We start from the raw sequence: 20617 nt of genomic DNA on the forward strand, positions 1-20617 counted from the left end.
CACAAATGATACCATCGCAGAGACTCCAGTTCATCGGAGCGATCCTGGACACTTCCCTGGGAAAAACCTCGCCACCAGAGGTGAGGGCTCAAGATATTCTACAGATGGTTACCAAGTTCCAAAATGCCCAACGTCTCCCAGCCTTCGACTTTTTGAGGTTGCTAGGCCTCATGGCATCCTGCATTTTCCTAGTGCCAGAGGCTCGCCTGAGAATGAGATCCCTCCAGTGGGCACTGAGGACTCAGTGGTCACAATTCTCAGGAAGAATGACAGATCTTCTTCAGGTTCCAGACAGGGTGGCTCAAGACCTTCAGTTGTGGGCCTGTCAGGAGAACATTCTGAAAGGAGAATAGTTTTGGCAACCCTGGCCGGAGATAACAGTAGTCACGGATGCCTCACTCTCGGGGTGGGGAGCCCACGCCAACGACTTGACCATCAGCGGTCGTTGGTCTCCATCGGAGTCCAGACTACATATCAACCTGTTAGAGCGAGGGCCATCAGACTTGCGCTGAAGGTGTTCCTGCCAGCTGTACAAGGGAAGAATGTCCTGATAATGACGGACAACACGGTGGCCATGCATTACCTCAACAAAAGAGGCGTAGGATCACTACCCCTGTGCAGAGAGGCGATGCAGCTCTGGTTTTGGGCAATCCAAGAAGGGATCTCTCTATCGGCAGCTCACCTAGCCGGAGAGAAGAACTTGACAGCGGACGCTCTGAGCAGGCAGAGCACAGTCTCCCACGAGTGGGAACTAGCTCAGGAAGTCCTTCAAGAGATCTTCGCCCTTTGGGGAACCCCTCAGGTGGATCTGTTCGCCACCAGTGTCAACAGGAAGTGCGATCTGTTCTGTTCAAGGGAATTTCCCCCGAGAGGAGCTCTGGGAGACGCGTTCATAGTGGACTGGGAGTTTCCGCTTCTGTACGCGTTTCCACCGGTCCCTGTCATTCCTCAAATGATCAGGAGGTTCAGAAGATTCTGGAAAACCATGATCCTAATTGCCCCGGATTGGGCCAGGAGAACGTAATACCCGGACCTTATAAACTTGTCCATCTGCCCTCCAATTCGACTTCCACTCAGAGAGAATCTACTCTCACAGAAGGGAGGTCAGGTTCTCCATCCAGACATCAAAACCCTCAACCTTCACGCTTGGCTTCTGAAGGGCTGAGGTACAAGGATTGCGACCTCCCTGATGTTATGGAGGTGTTGCTTTCGGCAAGGAGGCCAGCAACAAAGTCTTTATACCGCTGCCATTGGAACAGATTTTGCAGCTGGTGTAGAGAAAAGAATATCGACCCTTTTTCATGTGGTACACCAATGGTTTTGTCCTTCCTACTCTATTTGGCGAATTCAGGCCTTCAAGTTGGCACCATTAAGGGCTATCTCGCAGCGCTTTCCATCTTTAAGCGCACTGCGGGAGAACCATCCTATTTCAAGTTACCCTGGGTAATAGTGTTTCTAAAGGGGTTAACTAACGTTTATCCCCCAAGACCATTCCAGGTTCCCCTATGGGATTTAAACTTAGTCCTAACTTTCCTGATGGGCACACCTTTCGAACCACTCCATTCTTGTTCGTTAAGATTTCTTACCCTTAAAACTGTTTTATTAATAGCACTTACATCTGCTAGAAGGTTGAGCGAGTTACAAGCTCTTTTTTGTAAACCCCCTCATGCAATCTTTCACAAAGACAAAGTTGTCCTGCAAGTGAAGCCTAATTTCCTCCCAAAGGTGGTTTCTGAATTCCATATCACTCAGAAGATTACCCTGCTATCTTTCTATCCTCCTCCTCATCCGGGAAAAGAGTAAGAGAGGTTACACAGGCTGGACCCTAGAAGGGCTTTAAGTTTTTACATCAGTAGACTGGCCAGGATAAGACAAGCAGACCAGCTGTTTGTAGGCTATGCAGGTCACAAGCTGGGGTTACCGATAACTAAGCAGACCATTTCCAGATGGATCATTCTAGCCATTTTGGAATGTTATAAACTAGCAGGAAAAGAGCCCCCTCAAAATCTTAGGGCTCATTCGACCAGAGGTATTGCAGCTTCATCGGCCCTCAAAAGAGGAGTGCCGATTAAAGACATATGTGCGGCTGCCACATGGTCGTCCGTCCATACCTTTACACGATTTTACAACTTGGATTCCTCCTCCATTCAAGAGACTAGGTTTGGAAGGGCAGTATTGCACTCTATTCATCAATAAGAGGAAGCATGAAGTCAGTACTCCCACCTCCAATAACCGAATACTGCTATGGGAGCCTATCTAAGATAAGGAATACGTCGGAGGACACAATCCCTTAGAAGAACAAGTTACTTCTTACCTTGTAACGTTCTTTCGATGGGATGTTCCTCCGACGTATTCCTTATCGACCCTCCCATCCATCCCCGCAGTACTACTTCCCTTGTTGTTGCAGCTTACGCTCCTTCAGGGTGATTAGTCTAGTCCAGACAGAAAAACTGGGCTACAAAACGGAACTGAGCAACGGACGCTGCGCGCGGCCTTTATAGGCAGGATGACGTTGATGTCGATACGGCGGCTGTCGAGGAACATCGACTCGGCGGACGTCGACGCGCAGCGCCCTCTAGAGAAATATTTTCCGAGGCCAGCAAAGCTGGAAGGAGATATCTAAGATAAGGAATACGTCGGAGGAACATCCCATCGAAAGAACGTTACAAGGTAAGAAGTACCTTGTTCTTTTAAAGCATCAAACAAGTAAAATAACTTTTTATACAAACATTAACATATAGTGGCCACTGTTTTGGAAATAAAAAAGGCTGCCAAATTCAGCACACAACAAATGCAGGAAAGGAGTGTAAAAGGTGTGTTTTGGATCAGGATGGATTGGATTGGGTGGAAAATCATATATATTTGACTTATACAAATGGGCGTTAAAGGGGTGGACACATAACCAAACACCAAAAGCCTATGTATCCATCATTGTTTTCTCCATTGAAAGGCATTACAGACCCTCATTCACAGCTCCTATTTCAAGCTCTTATTTGAAAGCTCTTATTTTAATGACAATAGTTTTGGCTTAAAGGTAGCACTTTCAGCACCACCTAAAATCCAAAACTTAAATTAAGCTAGCAGGTGATATTGCACAATACTCAATAATAAACCTATAAATACGTTCACCCTAGGTTCTTAAAAATTCAAATTAACAGGAGTTAAGTAAATTAATGCAGTATAGATGGAACCAAGACACAATTGAATTCTCCTAACTTTGGCACTCCAATCCTTAAGAAGAATGGGGCAGTGTGCACAAAAGTCACGAGGACCATAATGCTCCTCCCCAGAATGTAGTCTTTGTAGCTAACTTCTAATTTTACGTGTTGGTGATTGTTCGAAAGAAGATATTTATTTTAACAAGGTTACTAGCTAAATTTATTTTATTTATTAACAGGAGGAACAATGCTCTTTTGATCACAAAGTATGTACAATAAATAAGAGATCAGATTTGGCGGGAAGCAGTGAGATTCTTACAATGGAGTGAATTTGAGGGACATTCTGACCAGGTTGTGAAGGGGAGTAAATGGAACAGTCACCGGTGACAATACAGAAGTTGACATACATAGGTTAATGACAACCAACATTGGATATTTTGAAGTGAAGGTAGGCGGAACGGCCAGCTGTGCTTTGGATGTGATCATTACGGGTGAAGTGCTAGAGTGGAGGCAGAGGAAGTGATGAACCGAGGCAGGTTAGAGGCGAGGGAAAAATGTTGGCTAGCAGGCAGATGAGAGGTAGGTTAAGAGGGTAACTAAGGGGCGGGGAGGTAGGTTTTTAGTTTGGTTATGAACAAATACGTTTGGACTGTTTCTTGGATGTCTCGAGAAAGAGAATTCCATGCAAGTAGAGCAAGAAGCGAGAATGAGCAGAAGCGAGAGGACGCACAGGGAGGGTGATGAGCCACAAGGGTAGTCGAGGAGGCAGTGCAGAGATTACAAGAAGGCTTGTAGAGTTGGATAGATGCAGTCGTGCCTTACTTTGGATTGATTTGTGAATCAGGGAAAGACATTTAAATCTGACCCTGTTTTGCATCATCAGCCATCCAGCCTGATAACGGTACAAGGAAGTAGGTGTGAAGTGGGTGAGTTCAGAGTGTCCTGGTAGCAAAGTTAATGATCTTGTGGAGAGGACAGAAAGCTTAGTTGGGGAGACCAAAGAGATTGCTGGCCTAGTAGTCTAGTTTAGCGAAGACGAAAGTGGTTGAGTGATGCTTGGCGGTGTTGAAAGGAAGGAGGTGCCCGATTTTCCTAATCTTTACAACGTTTAGGTGAGCTGCAGTTTTGAAGATGAAAGAGAAGGTGTGACAAGGGTCATAGATGACAATGAGGTTTCTAGCTGACGAAGAGTGGGGTAGAGTGTCAGATGGACCTGGATAGGCAGAGGAAGCGATGAGACAGAGAGAGCTTTGGTAGGGAAGAACAACCTCTGTTTTGGTTGAGTTTAACATCATAGATTGCAAAGCCATCCAATATTTTATTTTTATTTTTTTATTTTTTATTTTGAAAAGTAAACAATACAAACCAAACTTGCTGCATTATTTACAATAAACTTGTGAATATCAATTAACACTCATTACACTCCCCAAATCCCCCCCCCCCCTTCTCAAGAGCTTATTTGCATTTCCGGTTCTGTATCCACTGCGTGTGGCTGGGTATCGCTTCCTTCCGAAGCTGCAGGATCCACTACTGTGCCAAACAGTCCTGTTATTAACATTCTCCAAGCCATCAGGTTGCCTACATCTTCCTCCCCGCCTCCTGCCACACCACCGTTTCAGCCTCCACCCATTTTTGCAAGTCCCGCCACCATACCTCTACCCGTGGCTTGTGGCATTGCTTCCAGCCCATGGCTATCCTTCTTTTAGCAAGCACATATGCCAGGTCCCTCAGTTTCCCAAGGTGTTTAGTGTTCCGTGGTCTGGGAATCCCTCCCAGCAGGCAGGCCCAGGCCGTATCTATGTTGAGCGGGACCCCTTTATCCGCTAGTTTCTGTGCCACTTCCCCCCAAAAAGCTTCAATCACTGGGCAAGACCAGAACATGTGCGTCATGTCAGCGTCTTCCTCATCGCATTTCGGGCATGCTTGTCTTCCTGCGTTTGCGAACTTAGATATTCTCTTCGGGGTCATATAGGCTCTGTTCGTTATCTATAACTGTATCTGCTGCAATCTAGCATTTCTGGACACTTTCTTGTGGTATCCTATGGCCCGTTCCCACATTCCATCGGTAACTGAGCCCCCACCTCCGCTTCCCAGTCCAGCCTCAGATCAGTCAAATCCTTCCCCACCCGGGTCATCACCATCTCGTATAGTCTAGAGATCTCGTGCCCTCCCTCCGATATGTCATATATTGTTCCAATTAGAGCGTCTGGTTCTTCCGCCAGTACAGTATCCGGCCACGTTTTGCGAATAGTCTGCACTAGCCTAAGATACGTGACATATTGGCCTTCATGCAAGCCTGTCTCTTCTCCCAGGTCTTCAAATTCTTTAATAGCCCCTTCTTGCCATATGTCTCCCAATGTGGCCAGCCCAACTGATTCCCAATAGGTCGTGATTATCATCCTGAGCTGGTTGTCTGCCCTAGCCAAGGCAACCAGCGGCACCTGTGGGGAACACGGGCACGGGTTCTCCATCAGTTGGCATACTCTGTGCCACATCTTCCACCCAAGCATCAACATACCCGGGCGTTCGTTCTTTTCAAGTCTAGGAACCCAGATGATCTCTTTTAGGTAAAACGGGGTGCAGTCCTGCCCAAGCAGCCTAGATTCAGGAGTTTCTTCATCAGAGAGCCATCTGGCTACATATTGCAACTGACTGGCTACATAATAGGCCTCAATGTTTGGCAGCTTGATGCCCCCTCTATCATGGAAGTTCTGTAGCTTCCATAGCGCCACTCTATTGCGGGTACCGTGCCACAGGAAGTCCCTACACATGCTGTTCAGTTTGACAAAAAACTTCCTGGGTATCAGGTATGGTATATTACTGAAGAAATGTAACAGCCTAGGCAGGACCACCATTTTGAGCATCGCCCCCCGCCCCATCATCGCCAGCGGCAGCTTCTCCCAAAACTTCATATTTGTGCGGATTTTCTTCACCGCCACCTCGGTGTTATGCAAGTGTTCCCCCTCCACAGTATGATGAACTTCTATTCCGAGGTAGCGGAAAGAATCAGCCGCCCAAGGTACGGACAACACTGGCAATCGTTCCAGAGGGGCTCCTATGTAGCTCCCCAATGGGAACATGCTCGATTTTTGGGGGTTCACCGCTATGCCGGACAGCTCTGCATACTTTTCCATAACCTCTAGAATATACTGAAGATTTTCCTCTGGGTATTTCAAATACAGTAACAAATCGTCAGCATATAGGGATATTAGGTGTTTCTCTCCCCCTGCTTCAATACCGACCATGTCATATTGTTGTCTGAGGTACACTGCCAGGGGCTCTAGGGCCAGAATATATAACATCGGGGACCAAGGGCACCCTTGTCTGGTGCCTCTACTGAGTTGCCACCTCTCAGATAACTATGTACACAACAAAACCCCAACTTCCCGTCCCTTCCCCCACCCGTCCCTTCCCCAACATCACACACCCCAACTGCTGCCCAGCTCCATCCTCGGAGCTCAGGCACCCCCACATCTAGCCCTGCAGGCACCGAACGATGTACAGAGCTCAGTAGGGTGAAGTCGCCCTAATGACCACTTAACTAGAACTGTTGTGGGGTAAAGAGAATCGCTTCCGTAAGGCTCCCGTTAAGTCAACATTAACCACAGTGCTTATGACAAATAGTGCAATAGTCTGACCTTCTCTACTGAACGATGCGCAAGCGACTATATTCAAGTGACACGGCATCTTGCGGCACCTTCTTCATGCATCACTTATCTCTTCCGAGCTCTTTCTCCGTACGAACTTCTGACTCCTGGGGACAACCTTGCGCATCGAGCCATCCCATGGCATCCTCCGGGGTTTCAAAAAACACAATTTTATGTTTATGAATGACTTTCAATTTTGCCGGATAAAGTAACATATATTTGTGGCCCGCCTTTCTCAATCTGCGTTTTACTGTCCCAAAGTTCATGCGGCTACGCTGCACAGACAGGGTGTAATCCGGGTAAGCCTTGATGTTTGCCGCTCCTCGTGTGATCGTTCCTCCCTTACGAAAGTGTTCAGTATCCTCTCCCGGTCACGGTAATTAAGAATTTTGGCGATCACAGGCCTAGGCGGGTTCCCCGGTGGCGGCCTCCTTGTAGGGCTCTGTGTGTCCTTTCCACTGCAAATCCTTGGGATAGGGCTCCTCCGGGTATCTCTTGCAATAACATGGATTCAATGAATTCCATGGGATCGTGGCCCTCCAGTCCCTCCGGCAGGCCCACGATGCGGATGTTTCGTCGGACTCGTCCTTCCGCCTCCTCCGCTCTGCTCTCCAGGTTGCCCACTCTTTGTATCAGGGCGTGCAGTCCGGCTTTATGGGAGGCGCAATCCGCAGTATTCGGGCCGACTTCCTTCTCAAGGGACTCTGTGCGCTCTGCCAAGGCCCTGACATCCTGTCGGAGTAGGTTAACGTCCTCCTGCACCTCTCCAACCTTGAGGTCCAGTGCCGTTTTTAGTTCAGTGACGGCTAGTTCGAGCTTAGATTCCCAGGCCCCCCTTAGGTCCGCAATCGCAGCCAAGATTTCTTGATTAGTACCCGAAGTCGTCATGCCGCTCGCAGCCAGCTTGTCCCTGCTCTTGGTAATGTCTTGACCCGGGGACGTCTTGGTGAAGTCGTCTAGGGTGGGCTGTTTCGCCTTCGGCCTCACCGTTCTATTCGACATGACCCAGGGGACCTATAGTTTGCTCAAGTGACAAATGTGCACTCAGTGCGCCGCTTTCGCTGGGTCACCGTGCGGCCTGCTTCTTCCTTTGTTCCGGACCCTGGTCGGCCATTTTGTGTCGTCTTTTGTCTCCAGTGTTCCTTATCATCTTCCGCACCGATCTCTGCCGCCGTCGCTCCTGCACCATCTAGAAGTTCACCACACGTAGCCCAATCATTCACACACCGGCATGTGTATTTTCAGCAGTCGACGGCCCGTCTTCACGCACTTTTTTGCCCGGATCATTGCAGGATCTCGGGAGCTCCTCCAGAACGCATCCTCCTACATGGCCCTCGTAGCCACGCCCCGCCATCCAATATTTAATAGCAGATATTATTTATCGATAATATTTTAATGGCCTCCATTTGCGCAGCAGCCAACGCATGTCTGTGCGGAGAGAGCATACGAATGGAGTGACCCATGGTTGAGGATCCTGAGATTGAGGGGTGAAAGTAAGCAGTGGGAAGTGAGATGAAAATGAGTCATATAGTAGGGATTGGCAGCTGGAGAAGGCTTTGTTAGTAGAGCAGGCATTGGGTGTGAAGGAGTAGAGTGAGAACTGTAGGTCAGAGAGAAGGATGGGGATGGCAGAAGGTTTACAATTCCTTCTAGTAATGGGCAAAGCAAGTGGTAAGGAAAGGTCATAGGGTAGAAAAGAAATGGTGTGGAAACAATTCAGTGATCAGATATGGATGGTGCAACAGTAGTATTAGTGACCAAGAGAGGTGGAGATGAAAAGGAAATCCAAAGAGTTACCCCTTGGGTTTATGTTATGGATAGAGTGGAGAGCGTGCTCACTAATAAAAGACTGAACTACACATTTCTGAGAAGTGGTAGGAGAGGGAAGGTTAAAGTCACCTAAGAGAATGGGGTGATGTTTAGTGGAAAGGGAATTGAGGAGTTACCCAAGATCATCAAGGAATGGCCAAGTGGGACCAGGAGGGCCGTAGGGGATGTGAACTGAGTGAGGCAGAGCGATAGAGAGAATTCAAAAGAATAAAGAATCCCTGGCCTGCGAATCATAGTCTCCTCTCACTAGAACACACAGCAAAAGATTGTCCTCTACCTCCAGCCCCAGACAATACAGTCATTTGGGAAAATCTGAGTAACAATCTCCAGAGACTGATCCTGAACTGCTCAGCCACATGAATTGATACGGGTTTTGACTAACCTCTCGGAGCTCCCTGTTCATCAAACTAGGGTGGCCTCCAAAAATCGGCCCACCAGGCCATATTCTAGTAATCTTAGCAAACCGCAAGGTAAAAACTCTCAGCCCAAATTATTTCTTTAGTTTAAAGTCAACCACTCTGCAAAATAAACCTCAACTCACATTATACAACTTCCAACTCATACTTTAAATATTAGGTAGCTTGCATCAATGCTATAGTTAGTCTGGTGAAGTAGTGTTGTGTTCTCTTACCATTCCCTTCAGTGCCTTCTTTAGCATCCCCCAATTATCTATTTCTGTAGATGGTCAGAAAGATATGTGCTTCTATACGCCTTTTGCACTTTTGCCCCCATAGTGCCTTGTGAGCCATGTGCTCAACCCCTTTATTTACAAAGCTCTCAACACATGCCCATTTTCAACCCCCACAGATTGCTGAAGCCACTCTGCTAGAAAGAAGTAGTTTTAGCCTGCTTTTTTAGTATTGTCTTTGGCAGTCTCTTTGAAATATTTGAACCCAGTATGTCTGGCCATTAGAGGCCACATCTTGTTTAACTGTTATCCCTAGATCAGATAGTGCAAGTTGTTGCTAAAGGGGCCTCCTTTCAGTCAGTGGTCGTGTATTGTGCTGCACAAAGTTAGTGGTTAATCTTTTTCTGGCATAACCTATGAAATTGCTCATTGTTAAATACCTCAATATTTTTCTTTTTCACAGAGAGAAATAGCAAGAAAGCTTGGAAATCCCAAGCAGCCAACAAATCCATTTCTGGAAATGGTTAAATTCCTTTTGGAAAGGATTGCACCTGTGCATATAGACTCAGAAGCCATCAGGTAGGATGGAGAAATGTGCTAAATTTATTTCGTTATTCGATATATTGATTTAAAGCTGTCCAAGATAATTTTTTTTTTTTTGCGGTTGTGTTGAAGCTAATTTTAAGCTAATTGTGGCTAGTCTGTTCTTTGCAGATATTGTTTATCCTTGAATTGCAGAGAATTGTATGGTCCTGGCCAATTACGTGCTGCAACTTTTCTGAGTTTATGCCAAAGCTAGGCAAATGACCAAAGCAAAATATAACGATCAAGAAATGAGGAAAAAAGTGGAGCGTCACTTGTAAAAATATTTTTTTGCCAAAGTGCCATAGTGCCATGCTGTTGGAAATTTGGAAATTAATTTGTGAAGTGTGGGGCGGGGGGATTTTTGAGCCATGCGACAGCCGAGGGGTTGGGGGGGGGGGTGGCATGCAGTGACCCATGTCGGGAGTAGTGTGAGACATGGAAGGTCCAGGAAAGTGGTGGAAGGATAGAGATGAGAGAGTTGAGAATGGGCATATTGGCCAAAGCCTGAACCACACTGTTCTTGCCAGGCTCCATCCCACACCAGAGTAGATCACTAGCAACTGAATAGAGTTGGCACAGTTTGTGATGTCCCTGAGGGAGTTTAGACATCCAGCATTTAAAGTATGATCTCTAGTATAAGCCAGGGTTTTTAGAGTTCAAGAGTTTTAGGGTTCAACATTCAGTAGCACTAACCTAGAGGTTTATGAACGGCTGGGAGGAGGTTCATTACAAAGTGAGAAGGGGACAGCCCTAGGGCACATCAAAACTGCAATAAACACCCTTGCACCGTGTTGTATTGTTCTCTCTTGGATTCGTACCTTTGCTTGGTTGTGGTGTGTCTTGTATGCATGTAAGGAAAGGAGGTGTGTTGTTTCTTTTCCTCTGTGTGAACTGGAGTCCTGTGAGGTTGCTTGGAGTCTGTGTGATGTCATTATAGAGTGGTTCTCCAGCATTGGATCTTTCATGGATTCACTTTGCTGTGAATATTCCCTGTTGTCAGGCTGGGAGTATTCACAGCATGTGAATCCAAGAAAGATACCAACCAACGCTGGAGAAATAGTTACAGCTAAGAAACTACTCCCTTCTCCAGCAGTGGATCTTTCATGGATTCACATGCTGTGAATATTCCCAGCCTGACGGGGAATATTCACAGCATGTGAATCCATGACAGATAAAAACGCTGGAGAAATGGAGTTACAGGTAAGAAACTACTCCCTTACTGTTTATGTGGAATGTTGGTGTTCAACTTGATGTTTCACCCAGGCAGTTAGAACTATGTAGCCTGGGTGGTGGGTGCCAGTGGGCCCAGTTTCCTTACTTTGTTCCTATTGCATAAATGATCACCCGATGTCACCTCATTACCTTGATACTTATTAAATGAATGAACTTACCTGCTGCCTTCAAGGTTTCATCATTACAACACTGGCGACGAGCTGGCTTTGAGCCCACAGGAGGAGGAGTGCATCCCTGTCAAGGCGAAGGAAGAGGTGTCACTGCGGGGGTTTGGGGGGTGGGGTATGGGGTGGTGGGGGTGGAGGCGGCAGTCAAGAAGAGGGAGGCCCACTGGCCCCTCAGGGAGAGGTGTCCCACCACCCAGGACTGTGCCAGGGGAAAGAGACCATTACTGCGCTCCATAGCTGCTCCTCAAATTTCAGTTGTATATCCTCTTGTCATAAGCTGTTATGATAAAACTCTGCTAATCTTCCAATGTGTACGATTGCTACCATACTAGCCCACAACTACGTACTGGCAAAAACTTGTCGCTTTGCAGTTTGCCTGTATACATCCCAGCGATCATACCATGTGCCTTGTTAACACTTGGAAAGTCTTGTACCACTTATCGTCCCTGCAGACCCATCGCATTTCTAAGAAACAGTATCTTATTACTATTGCTGACAGTAGACCCCCACCTCTGCACCCTGACGCCATTAGCATACCTTCTATACTAATGTCTGGCCCTTGCCCCAATCTCCATCGCTACAACCCAGCTATGGCCGCATACCACCCAATCCGAAGGACATTCCACCCACATCCTTCCTTCCTTTATCAGTTTTCAGACAAACGCTCTGATAACTCCTACCAACCCCCTATGATGTGGCCCACAATCCCTCCCGGCAGAACGATTACACAGAAACCAAGGCGCATTTCGCACGTCCCAGGTCCACCACTAGCAGGAATTTAATAGGATTGCGCACAGCCCAGCTGAATTTTGCCAATAAACACTAGGCCTACACCCACCCCCCTTCGCCCCCATACAACACTAACCACACCTGCCTTTCCAGCAGCACCACCAGCAAAAAACATCACTTTGCACCAGCCACCACTAAACCAGCCAGGCCAGCACCCAACACCTCACTCATCCATTTTACTCTATTAAACATATGCTTGCTGCCTGTGCACGCTAATGAAATCTGTGACCTGCTTTCTAACTTAGATCTTGATGGCCCCGCTATCACTGAATCCTGGCTACAAGAAGCAGCGGGGCAGCTATTTCCATAGCCCTCCCACCAGGGTACACCCTTCTCCGGCAGAACAGACTGCTCTCCTAAAGGAGGGGGGGTGGCTCTCTTACATAAGGATTTCCTATCGATCAGACAGGTCAACTCCCCAATAGGAGGCAATGTGTATTCCCTCACTGTGAAACTCCTCCTCTCGCCTAACTGCACGATTGCCATCCACGTCATCTATCGGCCGCCAAGCCCACTACTTGACTTTCAGGACAACCTCCTCCACCTATTGGGCAGCAACCTGAAAAATACCAAGTCCCTACTACTGGGGGACCTTAACCTTGGCCTCAATGACCCAAAGGACAAACAAGCTAAATCAATGAGCAAAGCGCTTCAAGACCTGGGTTTCGAACAACGAATTTCTAACCCCACTCACACCAAAGGACACACCCTAGTGTGGGTAGCGGACCATAACTACAATGTTGACATCAGCTCCAACACCTCTTGTCCCTGGACGGACCACCACCTTTTTCACTTCTCCATTCCTGCCGCCTTAAAAACAGTCATACCAACCACACCAGCGCCTCGTGCCTTTGCAAGAAGTGCGCGCAAACTAACCAAAAACAATATCCTTCCACTCCTAGATGCCTCTGCCCTCAAGCCCCCACTCTCCATTGCCCTGGCAGAACTCTACAACCAAAGAAGCAATCGAAACGATTGGCCCTCTTGAAAAAAGAGCCAAAAGAAAAATACACGTTAACTCTTGGTTCACGACGGAACTCAATGAATTGCGCTCCCTCAAACTCCTAGCTCTAAAAAACTGGCAATCTAACCCCCAGGACACCACCCTACTGGCCCACAAGAAACTTGCCACCCAGTACAAAAAAGACATTACAGTAGCGAAATCCACCTCTTATAACACTAGACTTTAGAACGCCAAATCCGAATTGAAAGAGCGATTTGCCATATTTAAGGAACTAGCCACGCCAAACACTAGCACTCATGATATCATTAAAGGAATATTGCGCTCAAAAATATTATTGTCCCGCGCGTTCGGGCATGTGGTTTTAAGCAAACGTTGGTCGATCGTAAAAACATTTCCTATGCACCTTACCCTAGTTTTCCTCACTTTTACACATGCGAAATCAGGCAGCAGGGTGCGGTCATCTTGTGCTAATCTTATACGTTGCCGCATCGCCCTAAGGTGAGCTGCCCTGGGGGCACAAAATCATATCCCTCGCCCCTGAATAGACATCACTAGACGCGTACGGGCCATTTCACAACCCCAATGCACGTCTCGTGTCAACTTTCTCTTCGCTCCAGCTAATGACGGGTCTCGATCGAAATGGCTAGACGCCTCTTTCCTCAAGTATAAACAGACTGCTTCTCATCAGACTACATCAGAGTAGCTTTATCAATTTGTTTTGTTCTTTTTTTGTGTATCCTGTGGCTCGTTTCTGCTCTTTTCAGCTATCTTCGTTGCTCGTAGCCCGTGCAAACAGATACTAGTGTTATCATTACTATCTATTTGAATTTTGTTGTATAATGCCAACAATACAGCCCTACCAGTACGAGCCGGAGTATTCTGAGACAGAATTAGTCGAAAGAGAAAGATGCAGAAACGATGGGGCTTCAGACAACAGTTGGGAGGACGAATCACTGGATAAAGAGCCTGAGCCTAGTCGCATGGAAGACATTTCCACCTGGTGTACCTGCAATCGGTGCAAGGTCATGCCAACCGAGGAAGAGAACTGCTGATGCAGAGAAATCTGGATGCTTGGCCTACATATCGGAAGAAGAGACACTGCAGTATGCATTACCGAGCTGCATGACTTCTCCGTATTAAGGATTATGATGGTGCTTATGTGCAAAATTTGTGCAACAGTTCGCCCTCGCAATCCAAGTAACGAGTAAGTGTACTCTAGATTTGATGTCACTTTGACCACAGAGGACACTAACCTTTCTTGTCTGTCTCCTATATTGTCGTAACTTTGATCTATCACCACCAAATTAATGTAGTCTTGCAATTCTATACATCACCCACGATTTGGGGAAATCATAGTGATCATCTTATGTGTCTTTCACGTACAACTAAAACAATATTTCTCTGTGCCCCAAACGTTATGGAATGCATAGCTGTTCACTTTTGTAATGTGTCTACACTTTAAAGCCCAAGTTGATTGATCCTTGAAGTAACATTTGTACTGGCAACTAGGTTATCTGAATTTCAAGATCGCACGTTTGCCAAAGGCGGCATGGCGCTGGCAGTTAAGGCATGTCAAGGGGAACTAAAAGAGATGAGTTTTCAGAAGGCGGCGGAATAGAAGGTAGTCCACAGTGGTACGGAGAGCAGAAGACGGGGCATTCCATTCTTTGGCGGCCAACACAAGAGTCTAACCCGGGGCACTGCCACTACGTAAGCTGACTGAGAACAAAGGCAACGAGATGGCGCATACCGAAAAAAGAAATTTGAAGATATTCTGCCCCTATGCCTGAGAGAGGGCAGTGGACAAGACAGTGACTGCAACAAAACCTGCTGCTCCACTCGAAGCCAGTCGAGTTGTGTGAGCAAAGGGGTCATATGTTCCCCGTATGGGGGGCGCAGCACAGCCCTGGCGACTGCGTTATGCAGAAGTTGGAGGCGTTTTATAAGAAACCGCGGCTGAGCCAAGTAGAACGAGTTACAGGAATCCACTGCACTCGGCACAAGGGCAGCCACCACAGGTACCTGAATTTTTCCTGGATGTAGGGGAGCACTTTACACAGAATGGGTAATTTAAAGTGACCACCTTTGCAGACTGCAGCAACCTGCTCGTGCATTGACAGGGAAGATGTAATTAGTACCCCCAAATTTCGGACAGAGGGTGACGGAAGGGGAAAAGGGCCCAGAGATGTGGGCCAAAAATCGCTTGTCCAAAACAAAAGGGAGTGTTGGTGCGCACAACCAGCACCTCTGTTTTGTTTCCATTTAGCTTAAGCCAATTGGCTGTCATCCAAGCCCCCAGATCTTCCAAACATTAAAGACAGGCGGCTGTGTCAGGGCAAGTAAGATCGGGGCACAGCAGAATCTGTGTATGGTCTTCATAAGAATAATAGCAAAAGCCATGAGAACAAATGAGGGACAGGAGCGGTGGAATGTAGATATTAAAAAGTATTGGGGAGAGAGCAGACCCTTGAGGGACACCACAGTCAAGCCCCATCAGTTTGGACCGGAAGGGAGGGAGATGGATTGAGAGCGGACAGACGGGCCGAGAATAGACTGGAGATTACGATGGGGTGGTCCACTGGGGAATGTGGCTCTAATGGCACCAACGACACAGGCGGGTATTACTCGAATGCAGTATCCAAGCCTCCTATGAAGCCACCATATAAATGCACGCTAGGCCACCAGCCTGTACCACCTGTGGAAGAGAAATATACAAACTGTAATCAAATGAATATGTGTATCAAACCTTAGTTGAAAATGCAACCTTGTATCCTATGACTATATCTCTTGATCCTGCTACACTTGCAAACTTCCGTCCCATCTCGCTCCTCCCGTTCCTCATGAAGTTGCTGAAAGCCTTGGTATTCCCACTTCTTTGCACCTTCCTTGAGACATCTGGGTTCTTTGACCATTTTCAATCGGGCTTCTGTCCGGGAAGAGGAACAGAGTCTGTCCTAAACTCTGTAATGGACGACCTGGCTCGTCTGTTGGATCAGGTGGGATTTGGAGCAGTGTTGCTGCTCGATCTGTCTGCCGCATTTCTAACTCTTCATCGACGGAAAGAAGAGACGCCCCATAAGTTCCTTACTTTTCAGAGGAGCCCGGCTGGGGGACTCTTTCCCGGGGTCCTCCAGGTCCGGGAGGGGCTTAAAAATCTCTGCCACCGTGGGTTTCCCTGAGGTGCCACGCAGGCCTAATAGGCGTACCAGGGTTTTCTGAGGGCTTCCGTGAGGGGCCTGCCTATACCGGATCACGATCCGAGGTTCACCGATCAGGTGCTAATAGCCAGCATAGTCGTGCTGAGGCGTTGGGTACCGGAGTGCGCTCAGAGGTCTCCTTGTCAGGAGCTTCCCACACAGACACCGGGGTGCGCACTGAGGCCTCTGAGGCTTTCGAGGGGATTGGGTCCTTCAACGTATCCCATATCTATGACAGTAATCACCACAGCTGTGCTGCTTCGGAAAATCTTTCGGCGTCTGCGTCCTGCGTGTCTGACGTTGATACGCTGCCCTTGAGGACCTCGGTTCCATTTTTTCCATGACCGTGTTCGCTTCAGAGATCTCGGCGCGCCTCGACTCTTTGGAGTTTCTGTTCTTTATCGGTTCTTCGAACCTGTTAATTTGTTAAGTTATCCTTCGTGATGTCTACCTCGTCTTCCACCCCGCGTCCGGGCTTCAAGAAGTGTGGGGACTGCGGGTCCAAGATGTCGGCGACGGTCTCGCACGACGCCTGCCTCTGGTGCCTCGGGGAGGCCCATGGCAAGGATGATTGTGGACTGCCAGTTGCTTACGTCCAAAGCCTTGCGGGAGAAAGTTCTGCAACTGGTGCAGGGTTAAGAATGTGGATCCTTTTGCATGTGACATTCCTGTGGTTCTGTCTTTTTTGCTTTCTTTAGCCCACAGGGGCTTGCAAGTGGGTACCGTTAAAGGTTACCTGGCGGTGCTGTCCATATTTAAGCACTTGTCTGAAGAGTGTTCTTATTTTAAAATTCCTTTAATTTCTCAGTTTCTAAAAGGGCTCACTAATGGGTTCCCTCCGTCACCTTTCCAGGTGCCCGGTTGGGATTTGAACCTTGTCCTCAAGTTTCTGATGGGTGCTGCGTTTGTGCCTTTGCATTTGTGCCCTTTGAGACTGTTAACTCTTAAAACTGTACTTTTGGTTGTGGTCACTTTTGCTCGCAGAGTGATTGAGTTACAGGCACTTTCAGTTAAGCCACCCTTCACTGTATTTCATAAGGAAAGGGTTGTCCTTAGAGTTCGTCCTTCCTTTCTTCCGAAGGTGGTGTCAGAATTTCATTTAGGCCAGAAGCTTGTTCTTCCGGCATTTTATCCTCCTCCACATCCTGGTAAGGAAGAGGAGAGAGGCTCCATAGGTTCGATCCTAGGAGAGCTTTATGCTTTTATTTTTCACGCATGTCCCGGGTCAGAGTGGACGATCAACTCTTCATTGGTTACGCTGGAAAGCGTTTGGGACAAGCTGTGACTAAGCAGACTTTGTCTCGCTGGATTATTCTGGCTATTTCTGAGTGTTACCGCTTGGCGGGTAAGGACCCACCGGTCGGCTTGCGGGCCATTCTACCAGGGGTATGGCTGCCTCTACTGCCCTACAGAGGGGTGTTCCTATTCGTAACATCTGTGATGCAGCCACCTGGGCTTCGGTCCATACCTTTGTACGTCACTATTCCCTTGATTCCATCCGTGGCCAGGATCTGGCCTTTGGCAAGGCGGACCTTTGCTCTGCAATTTGATTGGGCATTCTAAATTTCTGTATTCTAAATTCTTTCTCCACCTCCTTGCATTGGTACTGCTTTGGGAGTCAGTCATAGATATGGAATACGTCGGAGGACCCAATCCCCTCGACAAGTTACTCTCTTACTTGGTAACGTTCTTTCGATGGGATGATCCGACAACGTATTCCATATCACTCCCTCCCTGCCTTTCCCGCTACAGAATTTCTTATGCGATTGCAGCTTGCGTTTCCGCAAGGCTTTGTGTGGTCAGACTGGCAGAAGACTGGTGCCACACGTTCTGGGGGAAAAAACTACAACTGAGGCTACGGGCATTGTGCGTCCTACTTATAACATCCAGTGACGTCGGAGGAGGTCCTCTAGGGCGGCGTATTGACGTCATCGACGCAGGACGCAGACGCCAAATGATTTTCCGAAGCAGCACAGCTGTGGTGATTACGGTCATAGATATGGAATACGTCTTCGGACCATCCCATCGAAAGAACGTTAGCAGGTAAGAGAGTAACTTGTTCTGTCTCGCACCATGGTTCGAGGCCCCTCTCGGGGGAGCTATTATGACCGGACTCTGTACCGCGGTTCCTCTTAACGAGGCTGAGGTATGTACAAACGGAACTGAGATGCCTGTTAAGGTCTTGTCTGTGAGGTGGATTCCTCAAATTTCCCACGCTCGCAGGGTTACCGGTTCTGTTTAGGGGGGCACAGGGAGAGGCCATCGACCGTAACTCCTCTGTTACCGGCATTGGCGAGGTTCCTCCTTTGGAGGCTAATTTCAGGGGCAGGATGTCCAGTAAACCTACGAGGCCCCTGTCATGGTCTCTGCTTCCAAAAAGGTCAGGGTTTTCCCAACTCCCTTGGAAGCAGATCCATAACCCAGGTTCCGAGTGCCAACCAGTCCCAATTGGGACCTTTTGGACCCAGTCCTGGCGCCAGTGGCACCAGGCTCATAAATATGCCCAGTCCCAGCGCTGGAAGCGCCGGGCTCATAATGCTTGGGTGGACTTACCTGCAGCAGACCATGCTGCTTACTTGCCTGCCAGTTGAGTCTCTGAACCTCTTCTGTTTGGAACTACTTTTCCTGTTGGGTGGGGCTGGAGCCACTCCCTAGATTCAGAACACTGGAACTCTTCTGGAAGGCAGGAACTCTTTTCTTACCAGGAACTCTTTTCTTACTTAGGCGTGGCTGTGGAAGGAGACACCTAAGCACTACAGGAGGCTATTTAAACCACACCCGGTGGATGAATCTTGCTTTGCGTTATTCTGCACCCTCTGCAGCAGAACGCTCATCGTGTCTTCTGCATCCGGTCCTGGGCCTAAGGAAAAAGGCGTACCATCCTGAATTCAGTCTTCAGCAACTCCTATAAAGACAAGAAAGAACAGGTTAGCATTCCGGCATCTGAAAGGCAAAGGCTTACCAACTCTTCGCACGCTCCGGAGGCCGTCGGCGCTGCATCCCGCATCTGAAAGACAAAACAAGGTGCGTTTAAAGACATTGGGGAACTTTAATACTCACGTGCCATTACTCCTTTCCACATCTAACCCAGTGGGTTTCCCGGCACCCTGCAGCCGCTCCGAACTTGTACCTGCAAAATAAAAGACAGTTAGAGCGCATCGTGAAGCTGGCAACAAGCGCTTACTTACGTGCTTCCAGGCGCTTCTATTCATCACACGGGCTCCATCTTCAACTCACTTCAGCCCGTCATCCGCCATCGCCGGAACCCTGCAAAACAAGAGACATCATTATTAAAGACTTTAAAGACATTTGAGTTACTCGAAACTTACCGTTCGTGCAGTAAACGACGGACAGCAGTCCTCTGAAGTCAAGAGGCCTGCGCTACCTATCCAGTGAAGAAACTGGTTACAGCACACTGCCCCGAGGCAGATGGAGAGCTCGGCATTCACTTACCTAAGGTGAGAGCGTTAACCTGTGGGGGTCTACAGGAGAGGAGAAGAGGAAAGAGATAGGGACACCCCAATAACCCCAGTTCATTAACCCCGTATTTTCTATCTGCAGACATCTTCTCTGCACGTCAGGCATACAGGGCACAGAGGTCCAGCCCAAAGAGCCAACCGGGTGCTGCACATCACCTTTGAAGATACGGTAGTCGCCCAGTCAAGACCGGCGCCTCTGCGAGAATCAGGTGAGCGTTACAGAACGCAAAGCCTACCGCAAAACTCTCGCCCAGGCGCTATGGAAACCTCGGATACTGACCACCTAGCCCGGTTACTTGGGGAACTAAGGGCAGAAGTGCATGCAGCTTGTCAGGAAACGAACGCTCTAAGAAGGGAACTAATTATTTCCAAGGAGAGAACAGATGATCTTGCTAGACAATTGCTTCAGTCACAAGCCGGACAGACCCCGCTACCCGCATCAGGGGAAAATCTTCCTTCAACATCCTCTATGAATCCAGTACAGATCAACCTACCTGGGAATGTACCTCTGGCTCCGCCCGAACGATTTTCTGGTGACCCAAAGAGGTTTGCGGTATTTATCAATCAGTGCCGGTTGCACTTCTTATGCCGGCCAGCAGCCTTTCCAACTGATCAAGCTAAAGTAGCTTTTGTACTTTCGTACCTTAGTGGCAATGCGGCAGACTGGTCGATCCCTCTAGTTAATCAAGATGATCCGGTTCTCCATGATTTTCAAGCCTTTCAGCTTAGTATGGAAAAACTGTTCGCAAGACATGCACAGGGGCAGGCCTTGGACAATGAGCTTCTTTCGTTGCGACAGGGTAATCAAGACCTTTTGGCTTATATTGCATCTTTCAATAGACTAATAGTGGAAACTCAATGGCCTGAGGACAAAAGGATTACGCTGTTTTATAGAGGTCTACGTGGAGAGCTCAAAGACGTTTTAGCCCAAGTAGTGAAT

General features: G+C 48.0%; 1 protein-coding gene across 2 annotated transcripts in view; it reads left to right on the forward strand.

Moving 5' to 3' along the window:
• Nucleotides 1-20617, forward strand: part of PDS5A (PDS5 cohesin associated factor A) — a 1291333-nt gene that overhangs the window by 398380 nt on the left and 872336 nt on the right. For both annotated transcript variants that reach the window (XM_069631774.1, XM_069631773.1), the window contains exon 17: nucleotides 9727-9842. In XM_069631774.1, the coding sequence (XP_069487875.1) occupies nucleotides 9727-9842 (116 nt within the window). The remainder of the gene's footprint in view (nucleotides 1-9726; nucleotides 9843-20617) is intronic.

Source organism: Ambystoma mexicanum, chromosome 6q (genome assembly GCF_040938575.1).
Source record: "Ambystoma mexicanum isolate Mex_15411 chromosome 6q, UKY_AmexF1_1, whole genome shotgun sequence".
Taxonomy (NCBI): domain Eukaryota; kingdom Metazoa; phylum Chordata; class Amphibia; order Caudata; family Ambystomatidae; genus Ambystoma; species Ambystoma mexicanum.